This window comes from Lygodium microphyllum, chromosome 30 (genome assembly GCF_053477565.2).
Source record: "Lygodium microphyllum isolate KBCC chromosome 30, Lygodium_microphyllum_v1.1.10, whole genome shotgun sequence".
NCBI classification, from domain to species: domain Eukaryota; kingdom Viridiplantae; phylum Streptophyta; class Polypodiopsida; order Schizaeales; family Lygodiaceae; genus Lygodium; species Lygodium microphyllum.
In genome coordinates, this window is record NC_141164.1 from 80,791,361 (window position 1) to 80,813,849 (window position 22,489).

The 22,489-nt window shown below is 44.8% G+C and overlaps 1 protein-coding gene across 2 annotated transcripts in view; it reads right to left on the reverse strand.

Annotated features, from left to right (window-relative positions):
• Nucleotides 1-22,489, reverse strand: part of PUX2 (plant UBX domain-containing protein 2) — a 74,707-nt gene that overhangs the window by 11,316 nt on the left and 40,902 nt on the right. For both annotated transcript variants that reach the window (XM_087672655.1, XM_087672656.1), the window contains exon 2: nt 19,157-19,435. In XM_087672655.1, the coding sequence (XP_087528781.1) occupies nt 19,157-19,435 (279 nt within the window). The remainder of the gene's footprint in view (nt 1-19,156; nt 19,436-22,489) is intronic.

Consider the following 22,489-nt stretch of genomic DNA (forward strand, 5'->3'; position numbering starts at 1 on the left):
CTGGAAATAGGCGCCAAACTGTAGATGACAGCAAGGGACAGCTGAGACTGCGATGTCCTCCGCGAAAGAGGTGTGGGCAATAAGCTGAAAACACCTGAAACCTGCAAAAATGAGAATTTGATGCAACAGAAGAAGAAGAGAAGTGGATGCCGAGCCCGCCACCGGTCTTTGCCTTCACTGGAGTGGAGGATCTTTGCCACTGTTTGAGCAGAACCGGCTCTGATACCATGTCAAAAGATGATGTACCAACGAGACAGTAGGGTTGGCGGGGAGGAACACGGAGTGAACTCAGCAAACATGGAGAAGAGAAGAAAAGAGAGAAGAAACTCTAATGAATGGAATGATGAAGTTCTGAATCATGGAGTCCTCTAAGGTAATCGCCTTCCTTGTGTTCTGGACCTACATTTGCAATTGTTGAAGCTTATTAACATGCTTCCGTGTAGAAGAAGACTTGTTATGACTCAAAGTCCTCATCTTAACCTCCAAAAACACCCAATTCATCACAGTCATCCGATTGTACATCTAACCAAGCTCCAGCCATATGTCTCGAGCCACGGCCAAGTGCTCAATGTGAGGAATAATGACTAGAGTGCAAGAGAGAAAGAGGAAAGAACAGATGTGGGCATTCAATTTGTCCCAATGTGCCTGTACCTTCATTAACTCAACTTTCTCATCTAAAGAAAGCTTGGAGGCATCATGAGTTGTAGCTTAGTCTATAGCCTCAATCACAAGCCTCCCTATCAAGCTTTTGTTCTAAAGGATGAGCCAGCAACATGGGGATCTTATGGTCCATAATAGCCTGGACCTTCGCATCAATTTCGGTCGACATTGTAAATGAAATGACCTGCACAAAAATAGGGGCAGCCCCCTCTGACTCCTCGCACAGTGTCAGTGCATGCTAGGGCTTCCTTTGCTCGTCCTCAAAGAGTTTCACCCACCGAAGATGATGAAAACTCAAAATCTACAAAAAAAAGCTAAAAATGCAACCTTTCCTCCTTCATTAACCGTGAGGACCTGCAAAAAACAGCAACTTCATTCCTTCTCTGCTTACAACCTATTCACCGTAGCCTCCAAAGACTAAAAACTCTAAACTTTTGTCGTGGAGAACCAAGTCAATCAGCCCTTCTACGCTGCTCTAATACTATGTCAAAGTGCAACAAATGCGAAAGTATATGGACAAGACTGAAAGACAATGAACACGAGAGAGGAAAGAGAAAAGAGAGAAGAACACAAAAATCTTCAGTCAATGAATGAGATGAAGGCAGCTTGACACAAGTCAAGACTTCCTTTTTAACTTCCAATAAGAATAATAAGCATGGATTTAAAAACAACTACTCCATTATCAAGACATACAAGATTTAATGCTGAAATTTCAACCACATGCTTTGTATCTCCTATCTATCTCTCATTCAAGAAGCACCCTCTACTTAGCTTGATCTAGTCCAAGCAATAAAGAAGAAAATCAGCTTGCTGCCCAAAGAATACAAAAATTAGGGTTTCAAAATCCTAATTTTCAAAATTGCAGCAAATCAACCATTCATATATGGTTCAAGCACTTGGTGCCTATGGTTTATTTCAATAAATTCTTATAAAGGGAAAGGGGCCGGTTCCCTTCTCAATGTGGTGTCAACTCTCTTCTTTCTTTCTCTCGCTCTCTCTCTATCTTCTGATTTTCATGGTAATAATTGCTCGTGTTGGTTAAGTTCAAAGTATTGTCCTTACGCTCTTCCCACACTTCCAACCATAGCTTAGTTCAAATTTCCTGGAATTGTACATGTGCACCCTAGCGTCTTAATGCACCAAGGCTGCAAATCCATATGCTAGTCTAGCATCTATCCTTACTTTCATTGAAAACAGTGGACCTCTAAATGTAACGCCAAGATATACATAAGATCTAACAATCTCAATGGTTTCTCCACCAAAGGTAAACCGATGCTCTAACTAGTCACCCAAGCCTGCATTGTATTAAACACCATCACTACATTTTTCCCAGGTCCACTGAGAAATCCCTATCATGACAAAAAGTCTGCAATTCATCAAGGTGTTGTTGTAGACCCTTCACTGACTGGATGAGTCTAAGATATGAGGACTATATCATCTACATGCAATAAGGTGGAAATCAAGTGTTAGATTTATCTATCCTCGTGTGTGAACACACATTTTTGTGTGTAAAAGTGTGTGTTTGGGTGTGAACAACTTTTACACCACTTAGCATTAAAAAAGGATCAAAGGGTTAGCTACAGAACTTAGCCTATACATTCAAGCCCTATCACTTGTATTATCATCTCACTTATCTTACCAATCATTATCAATCTATTTCTTTCAGTTTGTATACGTGCAAGAGTTCTCTCTCTCTCTCTCTCTCTCTCTCTCTCTCTCTCACACCCCCCCCTCTATGGAGTTCTCTCCACCTCTATGGAGTTCCAGCCACTATAGCCGCTAGTCACACACAAGCCATACCCAACAATGGTATCAACGCGGGTTTTACTTCAGCTTCACCTATGGCTGCTAAATCTTTTGTTGGTTTTCTTCGCATGTCCATCTTGTGTGTTTGCCATGTTCACCCACCGCTGCTGAAAAAGAAGAGTAGCAACAGAAGAAGAAGAAGGAAGTGAAGTGTTGTGCTTCCTGTCTGCCCGCATGCCCTGCACCCTGTCCTACAACCTGTCAGACCTGCACACTGCCCCACAATCTCACCAGAAACACCGCCTTGTACTGCTTGTGCTCAGCGTGCCCAATTCGTCCTCATCTTCTACCACTCCTCCACACACCACTGCATCTCCCTGTTGACATCTGCTATGAGAGACGCCTCCAGTCCACCATGTTTCTTGGCTGGCGCAGTCTACCTGCGACTGGTTGCTTGTGGCACCACATCACAAACGCATTCTTGCTTCCTTCAGCCATGTTGCTAACGCCAAACATCCACATGGACTGTCCCGTCATTATTCACTCAGACATGTCCACACATGAATCTGACCTTTACTCACATCAAACAATCACATCTCAACCATACAAAGGATAAGGTTTAAATTTGAACCTTCATTAAGGTGAATTTTATTCTTTCTAAGTGCCTACTCACATGCAATTGGGGCTTTTCGATTCCCATTGAAATTTCTCAAAACTTCATGACCAATTGAAGTGGGGCCTCCAACAACATGTTGAAGACTGCTCACGTGCTTGCTTTTGACATCAGTCAAAAAAATGACCCGCCAAGCATCCAATGCTTGGCAACACTGTTGCAAATTACAAGTGATCAACATTAACCCCGATATCCCTAAGACCAACATCAAGAGGGGATTTTTATCCCAACAAAAATTTTCAAAAATTTAAAGGATTTAAAAAGCATAAAATGTATAAATTAAAATATAAAAATATGGTTGGAATTAGACACTGGCAATGCTCACGCATGTGCTAAGACCTTTCAATTAGTTATAAAATCATTGTGTGGAGTCCTCTATCCAAATTTTAATCCAAAATGAGTTGTATTTCTTTTTATTTTCTTTCCTTCCAATTCACAAAGGAGCTATATTTCAAGAGGCATTGAAAGCACTTCCCGCATGACCTCTGAGTTTATCCCGAAAATTGTACCCACGTATATAGCCTTTGATTATGTGCCTCGTGCCTCTAAGCCACGATGGCTTTTGATCAACCTCTAAGCCATGCACACACACCTTTAAACCATGTCTTACTTCGAGTCCTTGAGCCTCTCAGTAGACCATGTCATGACCATCTTCACATTGCATCTCTCTCACTTATGTATCCCCTTTTCTAGAATCATTGTATAGGATTAGACACTACCTCTTCAAGGTAAGACCTTCCCTTTTCCTTTTTCGTATGTTTTGTGTCACGGGTTCACTCACCCATGACCCAAAGGGGGGTTTGTTAGATTTATTGATCCTCGCATGTGAACACACATTATTGTGTAAAAGTGCATGTTTAGCGTGAACATCCTTTACACCACTTAGAATCAAATAAGGATCAAAGGTTTAGCTACACAACTTAGCCTATATATTCAAGCCCTATCACTTATATTATCATCCCACTTATCTCACCTATCATTATCAATCTAGCTCTTTCAGTTTGTATACGTGCAAGAGTTCTCTCTCTCTCTCTCTCTCTCTCTCTCTCTCTCTCTCTCTCTCTCATGGAGTTCTATCTGCCATAGCCTCTTGGTCACACACAAGCCATACCCAACATCAAGACCCCAACCAGCCCTACAAAAGGTCCCCAATCCTGCCTACATAATCTGCCATCTTATCTACAATAGAGTCCAAATAGTGTAGGTAAAAATGGGCAACCCTGTTTAACCTGAATGGTATTGGTTACTCTCTTTGAATATGGTTACTCTCTTTGGTAGGCCTTTCAATGCTCACACCCTACCTATCATGATCTCATATAAAGCATATATCCCCACTATAGCTCATCAAGGACTCCAACATCTTGTAACCTTCTCATCAGTGTGACCCATAGTACTGCATCAAAAGCTCTTTTGAAGTCAAAAAAGCAACTCCTCAATTTAGGTCCAAGGATTGGCCCATTGATTTTTGTTAGGCAATGACCAAACATAATAGTTCTGTAATTACTAAGGATTGTAGGGTCTCTACACTTAACATGTGGTACAATAGTGTTGTTAGTGCAACTACTTGGAAAATCTTCACAAACAACTCATTATACATGTGAACCAAGAGTAGAGAATGTATCAAGGGCATGTGAGTAAAGTAGACCATCTTGATCTTGAACCTTCCCTATTTGCAATCTGTCAATGACATCCAAAATCATTGTACATGTAAAAAAAGTATATGTGGCTGTGGTATGGCGGCTATGTGATGTGGTACGAGGGGTGCCCTAAGCATCAAAGAGGTTTTTCACATATTCATGCCAACCCTTGGGAGTTATAATAGGGGTGGGTGGCCCTCTTTCTTGGAGAAGCTTCCATGCCTTTTTGCTATTTTGTTCCAAAAATAGTTGAGATAACTGTGTCTCAAATCTAAGCAATGTTATGACACTTCTTCCTCCATATCTGGCATTGAAAGACCCTTTTTGCCTGTTTGTGGTCTATGTGACCAAGCGCAATCTCTTGTTGTAATCTATTTCGCAAGTTGCAACTATCATCATCATGCCAATTGTATTGGGAAGTGCATCCGAAACCAGCCAACAAGCCAACCCATTAAAAATCGCTAGGATGTCTGCACTAACCAAGGCAAGAAAGTGTTTCCCATACTAAGCCAAATCTCTCTTATCTTGCTGTGCAATACAAACCCACTTAATTTGTTGTAAGTTCTCTATATACAAGATCATTTGTCATGTAGAGAAAGAGAGAGAGAGAGAGTCTCTCACACAGCCATCAGAGGCTTAAAGAAACCAAAACACAAGGTTTTGGTATTGCTTGAGACAACATGCCTCGCCTGATAGCGGCCAAGCTGTTCTATAGACTCCAACAGCAACATTGTGCTCAAGGATGCTAGGTCAGAACTTTGCAGCCCCAAATGCAAGCATATTGGATGATTCTTAGAGACAAGACACAAGTGTCTGGAATGTGAGGCAGTCAATACTCATATAGGACGAGAATGCATTAGTAGGCAAGGAAATAGGATGACCAACATGTGGATAGATGCACTTCAGTGACCGGTCTTCATTCCAATCTTGCCCAAGTAGCATCCAAAATCTAGACTCTAGAGTCTGTCAAAAGATGACGTACCAACGAGACAGTTCGAGTGAACTCGGCAAACATGGAGAAGAGAAGAGAAGAGAGAAGAAACTTTGATGAATGGAATGATGAAGTTCTGAATCATGGAGTGAATGTGATATAAGGGAACAAGGGTGCCGTAGCACAAGGAACTATAATAAAGACAGAGAGTGGTCTATAAATAGGCACAGTCAATCTAGGATGGCGCCCCTTTTTGGAGCTACAAACCCTAAACGCAAAATGCAAAAACGCAAACTGCGGGTGAAGGGTAAAGGGTTTCTCAGCACCCCCTCTCAGGTCCAAAAAGAGGAAGAAGAGAAGAGTGAGGTGTAGATGGAATGCTAGATGCTGAAGAATGCTCAAATAGCAGGTGCCACTTGGACAGTGTCCCTCGTGGGGAAATTGTTCACTTGCCCAAGCACCCTAGTACAGAGATGATGAAAACATGCAATGCATAGGAGAAATGTTGAACTTTGTGTGGTTATAGCAGCCAGAAACGTTTAGAAACGAAATGTCAGAAACATTTAAAAACAAAACGTCAGAAACATGATTCGTAAGTTTCTTTCAAGAGGGGATAAAATAAGAAATGCAAGTTTTTTTATATAGGGATTTTTAATAGTTTTGACATGGAAAAGAGATTCTGGACCTCTACGAAACTCTCTCTTAAACAAAGAATGGCTAATTGAGCTTGAGTGATAAATAGAGTCAATTGAGAAAAATACATTATACATTACATATCCATGATCCATTATTGACTTGTCACTTATGTCAAAGTTAGTCTTTGGACAAGGTATTGTCAGAGTGCAGCGGTGCGGAAGCGTAGGATTGAGAGAGAGAGAACGCAGAGAGAGAAGAGAGAGAAAGAGACAGTGGAAGATGAAGATCTGCTGTATAAAGTGTGCTGTATACAAAGATATGCAGATATATACACGGGCGCAGTGCGCTGGACTGCGTGTCTCCACCTCAACGATGCAACCTGCTGTTCACCTCGAAGTCCGTTGCAGTCTACACTGTCTCCTATCTGAAATTTGCGAACAGAGACGGAATCTGCGCGAGCCACCAGTCTGTAATCTGCGAACAGAAACGTGTGGGAGACTGCTGAAGAACTCGGCTATAAATAGCCAGAATCTGGGCGAAAAAACACGCAGGTCGGCTGCATTAAATGCAGCCGACTGGACTGCAGTCAGTCGGACTGCCACGTGGCAGTCCGACTGCACAGTCCGCAGTCCTGGACAAGCTATGATCTCTAACACCCCCTCTCAGAGCCTGTGTTGGGATGTAGAGGTCCTTTATTCACCCCCGTGTATTTTACACGTGTATTGTTATGTTGTACATGTGAATGCACCCTTACAGGCCCTAAGTATAAATACATTTTATTCTTTGTGTACCAACACATTGTTGGTACACCCAAATCTGTTCGTCACTCTTACTCTCACTCTCACTCACCTGTTCACTTCCTCTGCTGCAAATCTCCACGCTTCCGCTACCCTCGTGCTCCAACAACTGGTATCAGAGTTGAGGTTAAGGTGCTCGCACTCCTCGAAGTCCGCGTGAGACATCACCAGCTCTTCGCTCGCGAGAAATCAGTAAGTCGTCACTCATACAGGTCAGGTCGTCACTCATACAGGTCAGGTCGTCACTCTTTCCAGGCACGTGTATGTGCTGGACAGTAAGGCGACAGTGTTGCAGGTCACGTTTTGTGCAAGCGACAGCCTGATAGACAGGCGACAGGTCAATTTTTGACCAGGCAGGCAGTCACGAACAAGTCACGAGAAGCCAGGCGCAGGTTGCACAGGTCAACGCAGGTCACGAAACTGCAGCGACAGGCTGCGTGGCATCAGGCGCAGGCTGCACAGGTCACATGATGCAGTTTCGTCATGTTTTTGAGCAGGCGACAACTCACGCAAGGCTGCGTGGCATCTGATGGGCAGTGCAGGTCAACGGCTGCAGATTCGACACATTTTTCTTCCATAAATTTTTCAAAATTTTCTAAGGTTTACTGCAAGCAATCCCTTTGCCACTGACGGGAGTTCGCGCGCGCAAGCACAGTTCTTAGATTTGATCAAATTTGAACCTGGAAATTTGGGGCTTTTCCCAGATTTGATGTTGTTTATGCTTGACAGTGACATCTGTGTCAGAAATTGCAGACATTGTGCGCATTGACCTCAATTAATTTGAGGATTTTTCAAATTTGTTGGAATTTTGCTCATCCGAGTAAAATTTCTTGGCATTGGACCAAGAAAAATTGGGGCTTTTCATGTATTGATGTAATTTTGCTCAGCTGAGTCAGGTTGGCTGACATTTGCGCACATTTGGACCTGGAAATTTGGGATTTTGTGCAGAATTTGATAAATTTCTGCATTATTTGCCTGTGCAGTGGCTGGTCTATGTCAAAACAGCAGAGGATTATTGCTGGTTATGCAAGAACAGCAGTGTATTTGCTGATTTAGCTTGTGCTCTTGCAGTTCAGTGCTTTTACACTTGTACTTGTGATAAAATGGCTGCAACTTCTTCCAGTTCTAACATTAAAAGTTTGATGGAAATCAAGCGATTTGATGGTCAGACAGGTAGAAAGTTGAAATGCTTGAGAACTGATAATGGGGGTGAGTTCACGTCTAATGAATTTAAGTCCTTTTGTGACTTGCATGGGATCAAGAGGGAGCTTACAGCCCCTTACAGCCCTTCTTCAAATGGTGTGGCTGAAAGATACAATAGGACTCTATGTGAGAGAGTGCGGTGCATGCTGTCCACTGCTAATCTCCCTCATGAATTTTGGGGAGAGGCACTTAAAACCGCGGTTCACATTTGCAACCGCTCTCCAAACAAGTGCCTAAATAATGGCATTCCTGAGGAGGTTTGGTCTGGCAAACCGGCCTCATATGACCATTTACGAATATTTGGCTGTGATGCTTTTGTGCATGTTAGAAATGAGCTGAAGAATAAACTTGACCCGAAATCCACCAAAGGCATTTTCATGGGCTATGGTGATGAGGGTGAGTTTGGCTATAGAGTGTGGCTACCTCAGTCCAAGAAAATTGTTCGCAGCCGTAATGTTGTGTTTAATGAGGCAAAGTTGCTGAAAAGTACTTTAGCCTCTGACGAAGACATGAAAAAGGTCAAATTTCAGAATTCGCAGCCACCTATTACTTCAGATGATGAGCCTCATGGTGCTGTACCACAGGCTGAAACTGATGATCAGCCGGTTATCTTGAGCCAGATGATGATGGACAGCAAATAGAAGCACAGGGAGGTCATGGACAGCAAGATAGACTTGCTGATTATGAAAATGCAGGTGCTGGAAATGAAAATGAAGGTGCTGTACAGCATGAACAGCATGCTGAAAATGGCTTACAACAGCCAATAAATGCTGAAAATAGCATGCCTCCAGATGTAGACCCGATTCCTGAGAATGTAGATCATTGGGTACGCAGGTCTACACGCCCAAGAAGGCAGCCACATAGGTATGACCCCTCTTTGCATTATGTGATGCTTACTGATGAGGGTGAGCCTCTGACATATAAAGAGGCTAAGTCATGCAAATTCAGCAATAAGTGGGAGCTAGCTATGCAGGAAGAGATTAAATCTCTGTATGCTAATGATACTTGGGATCTTGTGTCGTTGCCCAAAGGAAGAAAGCCTCTTCCAAACAAATGGGTTTACAAAGTAAAGACAGTTGATGGGAAACCCAAGTACAAGGCAAGATTGGTTGCCAAAGGGTATGCACAGAAGGAAGGGATTGACTTCCAGAAGGTCTTCTCACCTGTCGTGAAGATGACCACACTACGTGTGCTTTTTGCTCTCACTGCTGTATTGAATTTAGAGCTGTACCAAATGGATGTGAAAACAGCTTTTCTGCATGGTGACATTGATGAGGAGATCTACATGAAACAGCCCGAGGGTTTTGTAGTTCCTGGAAAAGAGGAGTTGGTGTGTAAACTAAAACGCAGCTTATATGGGCTGAAACAAGCACCACGGCAGTGGTACAAAAAGTTTGACCCTTTTATGCTCTCTCATGGGTTTACGCGCAGCCATGCAGATCATTGTTTGTATATGAAAAAGGATACAGATGGCAGCCCTATCATACTTGTTTTGTATGTGGATGATATGTTGCTAGCTGGGAAGAGAAAGACTAGCTTGGATGCTCTCAAAGATCAGCTGAAATCAGCTTTTTTCATAAAAGATTTGGGGAATACAGAGCATATATTGGGCATGAGGATTCGTAGGGATAGAACGCAGAAATTGCTGTTCTTATCTCAAGAAAAGTACATTGAAAAGGTACTGGACAGATTTAACATGGCTGAAGCTAAGCCTCTCGGAGTACCCTTACCTCCATACCTTAAGCTTAGTAAAGCCAACAGCCCAAAAGATGACATGGAAGCCAATGCTATGAAGGGAGTCCCTTATGCATCAGCTTGTGGCTCTCTTATGTATGCTATGGTGGCTACTCGTCCAGACATTGCTCATGCAGTGGGAGTTGTCAGCAGGTTTATGTCAAATCCTGGCAAACCACATTGGGAGGTTGTCAAGAGTATTCTTAGATATCTGAAGGGTACACAAAGAAAGTGTATTTGCTATGGGCAGGGTGCACTTAATTTGCAGGGTTATTGTGATGCAGACATGGCAGGTGACTTAGACACTCGCAGGTCCACTAGCGGGTATGTCTTTACAGTTGCTGGAGGGGCCGTCTCTTGGTGCTCCAGGTTGCAGAACATTGTCGCACTGAGTACTACTGAAGCTGGATACATATCAACTACTGAAGCTTCTAAGGAAGCTATATGGTTGAGCAGACTCGCAGAGGATCTCGGCATGTCTATGAGTACTCCAGTGTTGGGATGTGATAGCCAGAGTGCTGTGTATCTGGCTAAAAATGCCATGTATCATTCACGCACAAAGCATATTGATGTGCGATATCACTTTATCAGACAGATTCTGGAGGATGGTCTAATCACATTGACCAAGATCAAAACACAGGACAACCCTACAGATGTTCTCACTAAAAGTCTAGGCAAGGCTCAACATGAGCATTGCATACGACTAGTGGGAGTTGGTTAAAGGTTCACTCCGGACCTTTAAGTGGGTGGTTGTTGGGATGTAAAGGTCCTTTATTCACCCCCGTGTATTTTACACGTGTATTGTTATGTTGTACATGTGAATGCACCCTTACGGGCCCTAAGTATAAATACATTTTATTCTTTGTGTACCAACACATTGTTGGTACACCCAAATCTGTTCGTCACTCTTACTCTCACTCTCACTCACCTGTTCACTTCCTCTGCTGCAAATCTTCACGCTTCCACTACCCTCGCGCTCCAACAGCCTGGGCGGGGCAGAAGCCTGAGGGATCTGGAATGTCTCCGAAGTAGAGCCTGGGGAAGTGCCTTCGTAAACAAATCGGCAAGATTGTCCTCCGTCTTGCAGTACTCCACAGTGATGGTCTCATCCAGAAGCTTCTCTCTGATGAAGTGGTACTGGATCTCTATGTGCTTCGTCCGGGCATGAAAAACAGGATTCCGTGCCAAGGCAATGCAACTCTCATTGTCACATTGCAGCAAAGTAGGACGAGTCTGGGGGCAGCCAAGCTCCACCAATAATCTCCGAAGCCACATAGCCTCACATGTGGTGGAAGACGCGGCCCGATACTCCGCCTCAGTAGACGAAAGGGCTACCGTGGGCTGCTTCTTGCTACTCCATGAGATAACACCTGCACCCAAGGTAAAACAGTAACCTGTAGTAGACCGCCTCTGGTCCACATCACCGGCCCAATCCGAGTCGCTCCAACCTGCAAGTACAAGATCTGAACCATCTGTGCCTGCTGGATAATGAATCCCTAAATCAAACGTCCCCCTCAAATACCGAAGTATCCTCTGAGCAGCCTGCCAATGCACCGTCTGAGGTTCACTCGTAAACCCTACCAAGAGACCAACAGCAAAACAAAGATCAACAAGAGTATTGAGGAGCCAAATCAATGATCCAATCAACTGACGATAGCGGGAAGCATCCGCCATAGGAGAATCTGAATGGGAAGTGGCCTTCCAGTTCGGATCCATAGGAGTAGAAAGGGTCCGACAATCCTCCATCGCAAAAGAAACCAAGAGCTCCTGTACATATCTCTGCTGAGAGATGAAGATCCCCCTCTGAGACTGATAAATCTCATGGCCCAAAAAGAAATGGAGTAGACCCACATCCGTCATCTCGAACGTCCGATGTAAAGCTGACTTCGTCTCTTGGACCTGCTGTGCATGATCACCTGTGACAATCAAATCATCAACATACAACACAAAAAGCACACAACCATCCTCGAAAGTGTGAACATAAAGCTGCGGATCGGCCTTAGAACGCCGATATCCCAACTGTGACTGAAGGAACGAATCAATCTTCTCGTTCCGTGCACGCGGAGCCTGCTTGAGGCCATACAGGGTCTTCTTCAACCTGTAGACTTTCCCATCTGAAGATCCAAAGCCAGGAGGCTGCTCGACATAGATCTCCTCCTTCAAATCACCATTGAGAAAGGCCGACTTCACATCCAACTGATAGACAGGCCATCTCCTATGGCCAGCCAAGGCAAGAACAGCTCGAATGGTCGCCATACGAGCAGTAGGGGCAAAAGTATCATGACAATCAATCCCTTGGCGTTGTGCAAAACCTTTAGCAACAAGGCGAGCCTTGTGCTTGTCCAAAGAACCATCGCTAAGGTACCTGGTCTTGAAAACCCATTTGACGCCAATCACCTTCTTATTCGGGGGGCGTGGCACGAGTGACCAAGTGTCATTCCTCTCAATAGCCTCCAACTCGGCTTCCATAGCTTTCTTCCATGGTGCGGACTGTAAAGCCTCCTTCATGGAGGTGGGCTCGTGATCCTGCATAACACGAGTCATCAAACAATAGTTAGAGCAAACAAGCTCCGTAGAATGTGCCTGGTGCCTTTGTGACCGCCGCGGACCATCCTACAGTCCCCACTCCTCAGGAACCCCCTCGATCCCTGAATCACGGAGTGTGTCACGGGCCCATCGAGGAGGAGGCCGGACCTCCCCTCGTCTCTCTCCATCAACTGAAGACTCTGGAATATCCACCAGTGGTAACTCCTAGGGGGTGATCGGTGGAACAGTAGACTCTGTGTCAGAAACAGAATCAGAATCAAAAGGCACGGGCTTCAAAGGAACTGTAGCGAGAGCCCAACTCTCCCCTGGATCTCCAAGAACGGGATGCTTCTCACCCGCTGATATGGCCGGAACCTCCACAAACCGCACATCTTGACTAGTGTACACATCCCGCTTGACGGGATCATACAATCGATAGCCTTGGGACTGGGAGCTGTAGCCAACAAATACCTGTCTTCGAGAAGCTGCTTCAAATTTATCACGGTGAGCCTTGGGAATGTGAACATAGGCATCACACCCAAAGACCCTAAAGTAAGAAACATCGGGCTTAGTCCCAAAGTAAGCCTCAAAAGGTGTCATCCCATCAACGGCCGAAGTGGGGGATCGATTAAGGACGTGGACTACAGTAGCCACAGCCTCGGCCCACAGAAACTGAGGTGTCTGTCAGAGCTCCATCATGGTGCGCGCCATCTCGATCACACTGCGGTTCTTCCGTTCAAGAATGCCATTTTCTTGAGGAGTGTTGGTATTAGCAAACTCCTGGTGAATACCTTTATCTGCACAAAAACGAGCAAACTCATTAGAAACAAATTCACCACCCTTGTCGGATCGCAAGGTCTTCAATCTCCGGCCTGATCAGTTCTCCTCAAAGAGAAGCCAATCCTTGAAGTGGGAGAAAGCTTCTGACTTCAATGCCAAAAAATAGGCCCATGTCATCCTGCTGTAGTCATCTACGATCAGCATGAAGTACGAGCTCCCTCGCAAGGACTCGTTGCTCATAGGGCCACAAAGATCCGTAGATACAAGCTCCATCGTGAAGTAGACCGCCGCGAAGCTTTGTGGGGAAAGGCATCCCTATGCTGCTTCCCACGAATGCAGGAGACACATGGCTGCTGGCTCACCACTATATCGGGCAACCCTCGAACAAGCTGTCCACGTGACACCCTCCGAAGATAATCATAGTTGAGGTGACCAAACCGAGCATGCCATAACTCTGACTGTGTCTGTGAGGTAAGAAGAATAATAGAGAGGGCGGTGGAAGACTTCAATTTATAGATGCCGTTCTCCTCATATCCGGATGAGAGAACCTTCCTTGACCCACGATCAAGGACTCGCACCGAATCACTGTCAAACTCCACCAAAAGTCCAAGGGAGCAAATCTTATGAACTGACAGTAGATGATACCCTAAACCTAGTACATGCAAGACCTCGGAGGTATGGGTACCACCACGTCCATCTGGAATAAGCTGCATCTTACCCCATCCTGCAATAGACACTGAAGAGCTATCTCCAATGAGAATCTGCCCACGCGAGGGTCGCAACTGGGCAACACCATCTGATGAAGGAGTCATGTGCCAGGAGGCACCACTGTCAATGATCCACTCTCAAGCCTGGGGAGCCGTCATCACAACATCAGAAGCATTCGGTGTAGAGTCCTCAATGACAGCTAGATGAAGAAATGCAACTGATGAGGGTGCAGCCACCGCTCCAGAATCCTTCGTGTCCTTCTTGTTGGTGTCCTTCTTGTCTTTATCAAGGCAATCCTTCTTCCAATGGCCAGTCTTTCCACAAATATGGCATGTGGATTCTTTGTCCTTGTCCTTGTCCTTCTTTGACTTGTTATCCCTCTTCTTTTTCTTTTGGTCCTTCCCCTTTTTCTGAGAGGCTTGACATGTCAGTGCCTCCGATTTGGAAGCATTCCGTCCCTTTAGTTGTTCCTCTTGGTCCAAGACCATAGGAACCAACTCTTCCCACACACCCCGAAGCAATAAGGGCGGAGTAGAAAGCACCGAATCATGGCGGCAACTGGGACAAGAGTGTGATCACCATGTCTTCGGAGGAAATCGGCTTCCCCGCATTCTGAACCTGCATCTAAAGCTGTCTTAGCTTGTTGATGTGCTCCCGCAGCGAAGACTTGTTCACGAACAAGGTCCGCATCTGAACCTCCAAAGAAACACGCTTCATTAGGATCATCCGATTATACATCTGATCAAGCTCCAGTCATATCTCCCGAGCCACCGTCAAGTGCTCGATGTGAGCTATCACGGCTGTAGTACAAGACAGAAAAATAAAGGAACGAATCCTGGCATTCAGTTTGTCCCAGTGAGACTGAGCCTTGGCCAACTCCGCACGAGCATCAGAAGAGAGTTTGGACTCATCTCTTACCGAGGGCCGGTCGATCTCCTCCTGTACAAGCTCCGCCAAATCATAGGACTCAAGGAGGGCCAACATCATGACGCGCCAAATGCGGTAGTTGTCGCCATCGAGCTTCTGATCTGCGGGAAGAGCCGGTAAGACAGGCACCTTCCGGTCCATAATCGTCTGGAACTCCATGTCAATCTCTGTAGACATCTTCACCTGTAATGCCTTCACAAACGCAAAAGCAGCCCCCTCTGACTGTGAAAACTCAACCTGCTAGGACTATTCCGCGTCCTGAAGCTTCTTCACCTGCCGGAGGCGTTGAAAAAGCAAAACCTACACTTGAAAGCTGAAAACTCAAACTTCCTCCTCGTCAAACAGCAGTAAACAGCAGCAAATCCACCACCTCGACTCCTTTCCTGCGCACCCACGCTTGCTTCAACCTTGTTCCGAGGCGCAGCCCTCCTGCCTGCCCTCAAACGCTGAAAACGCAGCCTTGTGTCGCGATAGAAACTCCTCTTCAGGTTGGTTCTGCACTCAATCAGCCCTTCAACACTGCTCTGATACCATGTCAGAGTGCAGCGGTGCAGAAGTGTAGGACTGAGAGAGAGAGAACGCAGAGAGAGAAGAGAGAGAAAGAGACAGTGGAAGATGAAGATCTGCTGTATAAAGTGTGTTGTATACAAAGATATGCAGATATATACACGGGCGCAGTGCGCTGGACTGCGTGTCTCCACCTCGACGATGCAACCTGCTGTTCACCTCGAAGTCCGTTGCAGTCTGCACTGTCTCCTGTCTGAAATCTGCGAACAGAGACGGAATCTGCACGAGCCACCAGTTTGTAATCTGTGAGCAGAAAAGTGTGGGAGACTGCTGAAGAACTCGGCTATAAATAGCCAGAATCTGGGCGAAAAAACAGGCAAGTCGGCTGCATTAAATGCAGCCGATTAGACTGCAGTCAGTCGGACTGCCACGTGGCAGTCCGACTATACAGTCCAACTGGACTGTGCAGTCCTCGACAGGCTATGATCTCTAACAGGTATCCTATGGTTTAGAACTCAAATATTATGATTCATACATATCATACAAAGAAAATTGAAATTAACATATAAATAGCCTATCTATAATATGGACTGAGTCAAGTTCCAACATCATGATTCTCATTTCAAAACAAACTGACAAAATGTCAAAATCAAGAATGAATCGTAATATATCATAGATAACTCATAAGTGAGACTAAAGTCGTATAATATTTAAATCTCAAGACAAGAATAGATACTAGATTGACAAGGTCCAATAACTAAATAAAATCACAAAAAAATTAATCTCTCATCCAAAATCTTAGCCCTCATGAGTCATTACACATCATCATCATCAAGTTTAACATTGCTTAATAGTTTTTGTCAAAGAAACCATGTTTTGGGTTCCAACTCACCAAAAAAATAAAAAAAGTTAAAAATTTCCACGTTTTTTACTCTCAGAAACGTTTCGTAAGTTTCAAATTCAAAGAAACACGTTTCTTAGCTACTATGTATATGGTGCCGAGAACCATAAGGATATGCCCATCCTCGATCTCAAGAGTTGGCTCCATGCTAACCAAGTGACCAAGGCAAGAAAAAGAGGAGGAAGAAGATGTAGAGGATCCCTAAGATCCAAGATTTCCACCTGAAAGGTAACCTGCAGTAAAGAACAGTAGACAGAGCAAACTGGAAAACTCGAAACTCGACCTCAGGAGAGAAGCCACTAGCTCCGTGCATCCATGCAAGAAGAAATACGAAGGCCTAATCACCAAGTCGCGACTGAACCTCCAAGGCCCTGATCTAGGTAGATCCTTGAGATCTTGGGTATCAATAGGTGAGATGACCGTTGGAAGGAAGCCACCCCATCTAAGTGGTGGGTAAGGACCCCCTTTGAAACTGGAGGAATAGGATTCCCCTCTGAAGTCATAGTAGATGTAGATGCCCCCTCGAAGGGCAAAGAAAGATCAGCCCCCTCTGAATCCCCCTCTAAGGTAGATAGGGAATCCAAAAACTCATGGATCATGGACTCCGAAATGTCTGAGGATGAAGGAACTGCCACCGGTTGTGCCGAAGAATGTATCTGGGTTGGTGAAGAACTCCCAGAGTAGCCTCTTGAACCTGAGTAGGCAAAGGTGAAGGGTGGGGCTCAGACTGAGCAATGAGTGGGTGACAACAGTCCTGCTTCTCAATGGAGCGGACTGGGAAGCCAAAGAAGAGGAAGGAGTCAAGCAGCCACTGTCTCTCGAAGAAGCAGACTGACGAGGAGACACTATCAAACAATCACTATCTCTCAAAGGAGCGGATCCCAAAACCACGAACCGTGGTAGCCACTGTACCCGAAAATAGGTGGGAGAAGACTATTGCTGGCATTGTGACGATCTCCAAGAGGTCGTAGCGCCAATTGATCCTCCATGTGCTCGAAAGGACTTAGTGCATATCGGATGTATCTTATTGCCTTGAGCATAGTACTCTGATAGCCAATGCAGAACAATCTCTGTGGCCCAAAAAGGAGAGGTGGCACAAGGACTACTTGGTGGAAGACGCATATACTCCGAGGGGGTGGAAAGCAAAGGTCAAAGTCGGCAAGCATCGGTGGTGTATCCAGTGATGCCACAGTAGGAGCACCCAGTAGTTTGGTCATCTCTTGTTAAGAAGCCATGGTTACCAGTGTGCCTTGCTAAAGAAGAAAAAGGTTAGCCACGAACCATGAACTGCAATGTCCGCCTCAAGGGCTAGGAGGGCAGTGAAAAGGCTAGAAGTGAGCTACTAGTGGGAGGAGGATACAACCAGTAGTAAGAGGTTGCAATCAATAGAAAAACGCAAGTGAAAAGAGAGAAAAACTAAAAACGCAGGCTACAGGAGAGAGAACACAGGTAGTGGAGAGAGAAAATCTGCTACGATAGGCTGAGGAGAGAGAAAAACAGCAACGACAGCAGGGAGAGAGAAAATCTGCTGTGACAGGCTGAGGAGAGAAAAAATCTAAAAACGCAGGCTATAGGAGAGAAAACAGCAAACACAAGTTGTAGAAGAGAGAAAGACTAAAAACGCATGCTGCAGGAGAGAGAAAGCCTAAAAAACGCAAGAAAAATGAGCAATAGCAATCAACATGCTAAAATCACCTCCGAACAATGTGTGATAGGCTGAAAACAGGTGTCAGACTATTATAGACAGCTTGGACCATGATGTCCTCCACGTCCGCGGTCTGAGCAGCAAGCTGAAATACCTAAAATCTGCAAAAACAAGATTGTTTTCTGAATGAAGAGTGATCAGCAACAATCGCTCTGCTGCAAACTGCGAGTGGAAGGCTAGAAGCATGCGCCAAACTATAGATGACAACAAGGGACAGTTGAGACTGCGATGTCCTCCACAAAAGGGGTGTGGGCAGCATGCTGAAAACACTTGAAACCTGCAAAAACGAGATTTTGATGTACCAGAAGAAGAAGAGAAATGGATGTTGAACCTACCACCGGTCTTTGCCATCCATGGAGTGGAGGATCTTTGCCGCTGTTTGAGCAGATCCAGCTCTGATACCATGTCAAAAGATGACGTACCAGCGAGGTCAAAAGATGACGTACCAGCGAGGCAGTAGGGTTTGCGGGGAGGAACATGAAGTGAACTCGACAAACATGGAGAAGAGAAGAGAAGAGAGAAGAAACTCTGATGAATGGAACGATGAAGTTCTGAATCATGGAGTGAATGTGATACAAGGGAACAAGGGTGCCGTAGCACAAGGAAGATGATGAAGACAGCCATGAACCACGGACCGCAATGTCCTTTTGAAGGGGTATGAGGTTAGTGGAGAGACTGGAGAGAAAAGGTGACGGACTGAATGAATCAGCCGCCGTGAGGAATGAATGAGAGAGTGGCCTATAAATAGGCACAATCAGTCTAGGATGGCGCCCCTTTTTGGGGCTGCAAACCCTAAACGCAAAACGCAAACTACGGGTGAAGGGTGAAGGGTTTCTCAATAGAGTCTAATACCATGTTAGGAGTGTGGTGGGTTGAGAGAGAGGGAGAGGAAGGGATAGGAAGAGTGTCAAAGAGACCCATCTTTGCTGCATTCCTAAATAGGCTCCATACCACAAGTGGCAGTTCAAGCCACCTCCTCCCCACCCAATAAACATAGGTTTTAATTTAGGAAAAAACTTCAATTCAAACCTGCACATAAAGTTGACCCATTTCCCAACGTCTCTTTAGGTAGATAATTAACTGACCTCATACAGTGCAGTGGTTCGCTCTGTTGGCAAGAACATTCCTTGCAGAATTACCCCATCAGGAAACTGTATGCGGATGATTGCAGCTTTGTACTTCTGTTTTTTCTCTGCTGCCATTTTTTCTTTATATGATTTTGGTACTAATTGTTGAGAATCCTCCAATTTTTTTTTCCTTGCTGCTGCTGCTTGTCTCAACTCAGATGCTGAAAGTTGGAAAAATGCATCAGGCACATCCATCTTAGCAGCAACACTTTCAGCAGCAGCATAGAACACTCTCACCTGAAAATTTTCACAAACATTGTTCTCAGTATTAGAAGGGGAGGAGGGGCGCTTTGGAGCGGGAGGCATATGTACACACAGAAGTGCAACAAATTATCCAGTCATAGTCCATATGCAGAATATAAGGACGATGATGGGGCATTGAATAGAACATATTCACCATAAGTATTTTTGACACGTTCAAGCATCTTTGAAACTATACTCAAACAAACATTTAAATCTATTAAAAAGTCACATTGCCAAACAAAACATTTCATCATGTCAAATATATTTTATTTGAATGCACTACAGAGAACATTTTAAGCACGCACTAAACAGTCATATCACCAAATTTTAGTGTACATAACCAAGTACATTGGCACATCGGGTAGAAAAAGAACCCAGAAAAATGCACAAACACCTAGGAACAACCCACATACAACCCATAAGCAACTGCACCAAATAAAAAAGCCCTTGTAGGGAATGGGCAGCAACTGCCGACGGGCAAACAATGTTAATTTCTAATGTTTTTTGGCAAAGGTAGGACCGTTTTTCACCTAGATTGCCGCCTTCTTTGCAGTCTGATGAAAGAACCTAGGTGGGATGAAGTGAATGCTAAGCACCCCGACATAGTGGAGTGTGCACATAGATAGTCATGCAAGTGCAGTTATGAGGACATGGGAGGAGCTGACAAGGTGCGCACACATTTTTTAGAGGAGCCAAAAAAGAGATGAGGTTTTGCACACATTGACACCTAAGGTGAGGGCTTCAAGTGCGGGCTGCATTTCGCAATGCCTTGGCTCAATCAAGGTGATGTACGGTCGTTGATCCTACCATGCATATTCTATGGTCATCATCAGATGCATCCACATCAAGATCTATGACTACGCACTCATCATTCCATGCCCAAAGCATGTTTGAGATAGGTGCACCATCATCTACTCCCACTGCACATTGTATGTGATGATAGAGTCCTTGAAGCATCATGGGTATGAGAGTGCACAATGGACAAGAACCATGAACATGAAGAGGAGAGAGAGACAGCAAGAGAGGAGAATGAAGTGATAATCTACACTGAATCTGAATGGAAGGCTGAATACTATGGCAGAATGATCAGTCCTACATGCAGCCCAAGGTATCAGTGAGGGCACAAGATCAAGCTGATGGTGATGGCTACACTAGAGGTAAAGAGAGAATCTCCAAGTGTGGGGAGGCTGGCTATATATAGCTGCCCCCAGCCAAATCTGGCCGACCTGATCAACGCACAAAATGATGCAGTTGGCTGGCATAAAACTGGCCAACCAGCTGCACACGAACCAAGAAATGCTTGTGAAAATAATCAAGACAGGTCGCCCCCGCTTTGGCAAGGAAAATCATGTCGACCAGCCATAAGAAATGCATGTGGATGATACCAATGTCAACACACTCTACACACATTGAAAAAGAAATGCACACACCTAGACTGGGCTGAAACAACCAAAGCTACTGTGTCTTTGTCAAACCAAGCTCACAACCACAAGATGACAGACTGACAAAATACAAGCTAACACACCCTCTTAGACTCTGGGAGTGTCTAAGAACCCAAAGGCCTCATGTGATGAAGCATAGAAGCCTAAGACAATGGCTTCATAAACAAGTCCGTTGCATTGTCCTTCATGGGACATTAGGCCATTACTAACTTGGAATCCACAATCCACTCTTGTACAAAATGGTACTAAACCTCTATGTGCTTTGTGCGAGCATGAAACACAAGGTTCTTCTTTAGAGCTAAGGCACTCTAGTTATCCGCATGCACTTGAGTGGCTCCCGTCTATGGAAAGCTAATATCCGCCAACAACTAGCAAAGCCAAACTACCTCTTGAGCAATAGAATAAAGTGCTCAATACTCTTACCTCCGTAGAAGATAATGCATGGTAGGATAGTTCCTACTTCTCCATGAGATAGCTCCCGATCCAAAGGAGAAAGCAAAACCTGCAGTGGATCATCTAGACTCCATGTCACTTGCCCAATCTAAGTCACTCCATCCAATGAGAGTGGCCCTCTCTCCATACATGATCCCATGGGATCGAGTCTCTTGTAAATAGCACAACACGCACAAGGTGGCTCTCCAATGAGCTTGAGTAGGAGCCTTCGTGAAAGAAGACAATAATGCCACCATAAAAGAGATGTCTAGCCTCGTATGGATCAGCAAGATCAAAGATTCAACAAGACACTTGTATCGAGTAGAATCTAGAAGGGGATCTCCGATAGTCACCATATTGGTCTCAAGGTGTCAGAAGTGGAGCAGCGGTGAAAGCATAAACATGTGCTGAAATAAACTGCTGAAACACAAGGCAAAAAGAGAAAAGAAAGAACACGATACAGATGAGAACTCAGATGTATGCACGGGAAATGGAATCCATATATCTGAACACGAGACAGTCGCATACAACAGTGAGTCACTGGCTGCGTGGGCACTGGCACTGGCTCCTCTCTCCACAGAGTCTGCAGATGGTGAAGATGAAGTGAGTGACTGAGGAGGAGCCACTGAGTATAAATAGGCTGAAAAAGTGGGGAGCAATAATGCTGGTCGGACAGCATTTAATGCTGGCCGACTGGTGCATAAAATGTCCCACTGGCATAAAATGCCACATCAGAAAAATACCTAAAATACCTAATAAAAATGCCCAGCCCAGATCAAGCTCAGACTCACGCATGAGCTGACAAATACTCTGCTAACACAAGGTCCATGGGACACAAAATGGGCTTGCACTCAACCATACCAAACTCCAAAAGTAGCTCACAAATATACTTGTGCTGAGAAATAAATATGCCCTGTGTCAACTGATGAATCTCAAGACCAAGGAAGAAGTGTAGGATCCCAAGATATGCTAGGGTTTGCACTGAGAAAACACAAAATGTACAAACACAACTAAAACACAATAGCTGAAACAATGATGCAAAAACACAAACACAAACAAAGAAGAAACAGAACTCTGAAGTGAATGAATCGATGCTATAAATAAAGGAAAGAATGTACAAGATGCTTAAGGATAGAGCTGTCTAACGACCGTGGCTCTCATAGGAGTGAGCTGA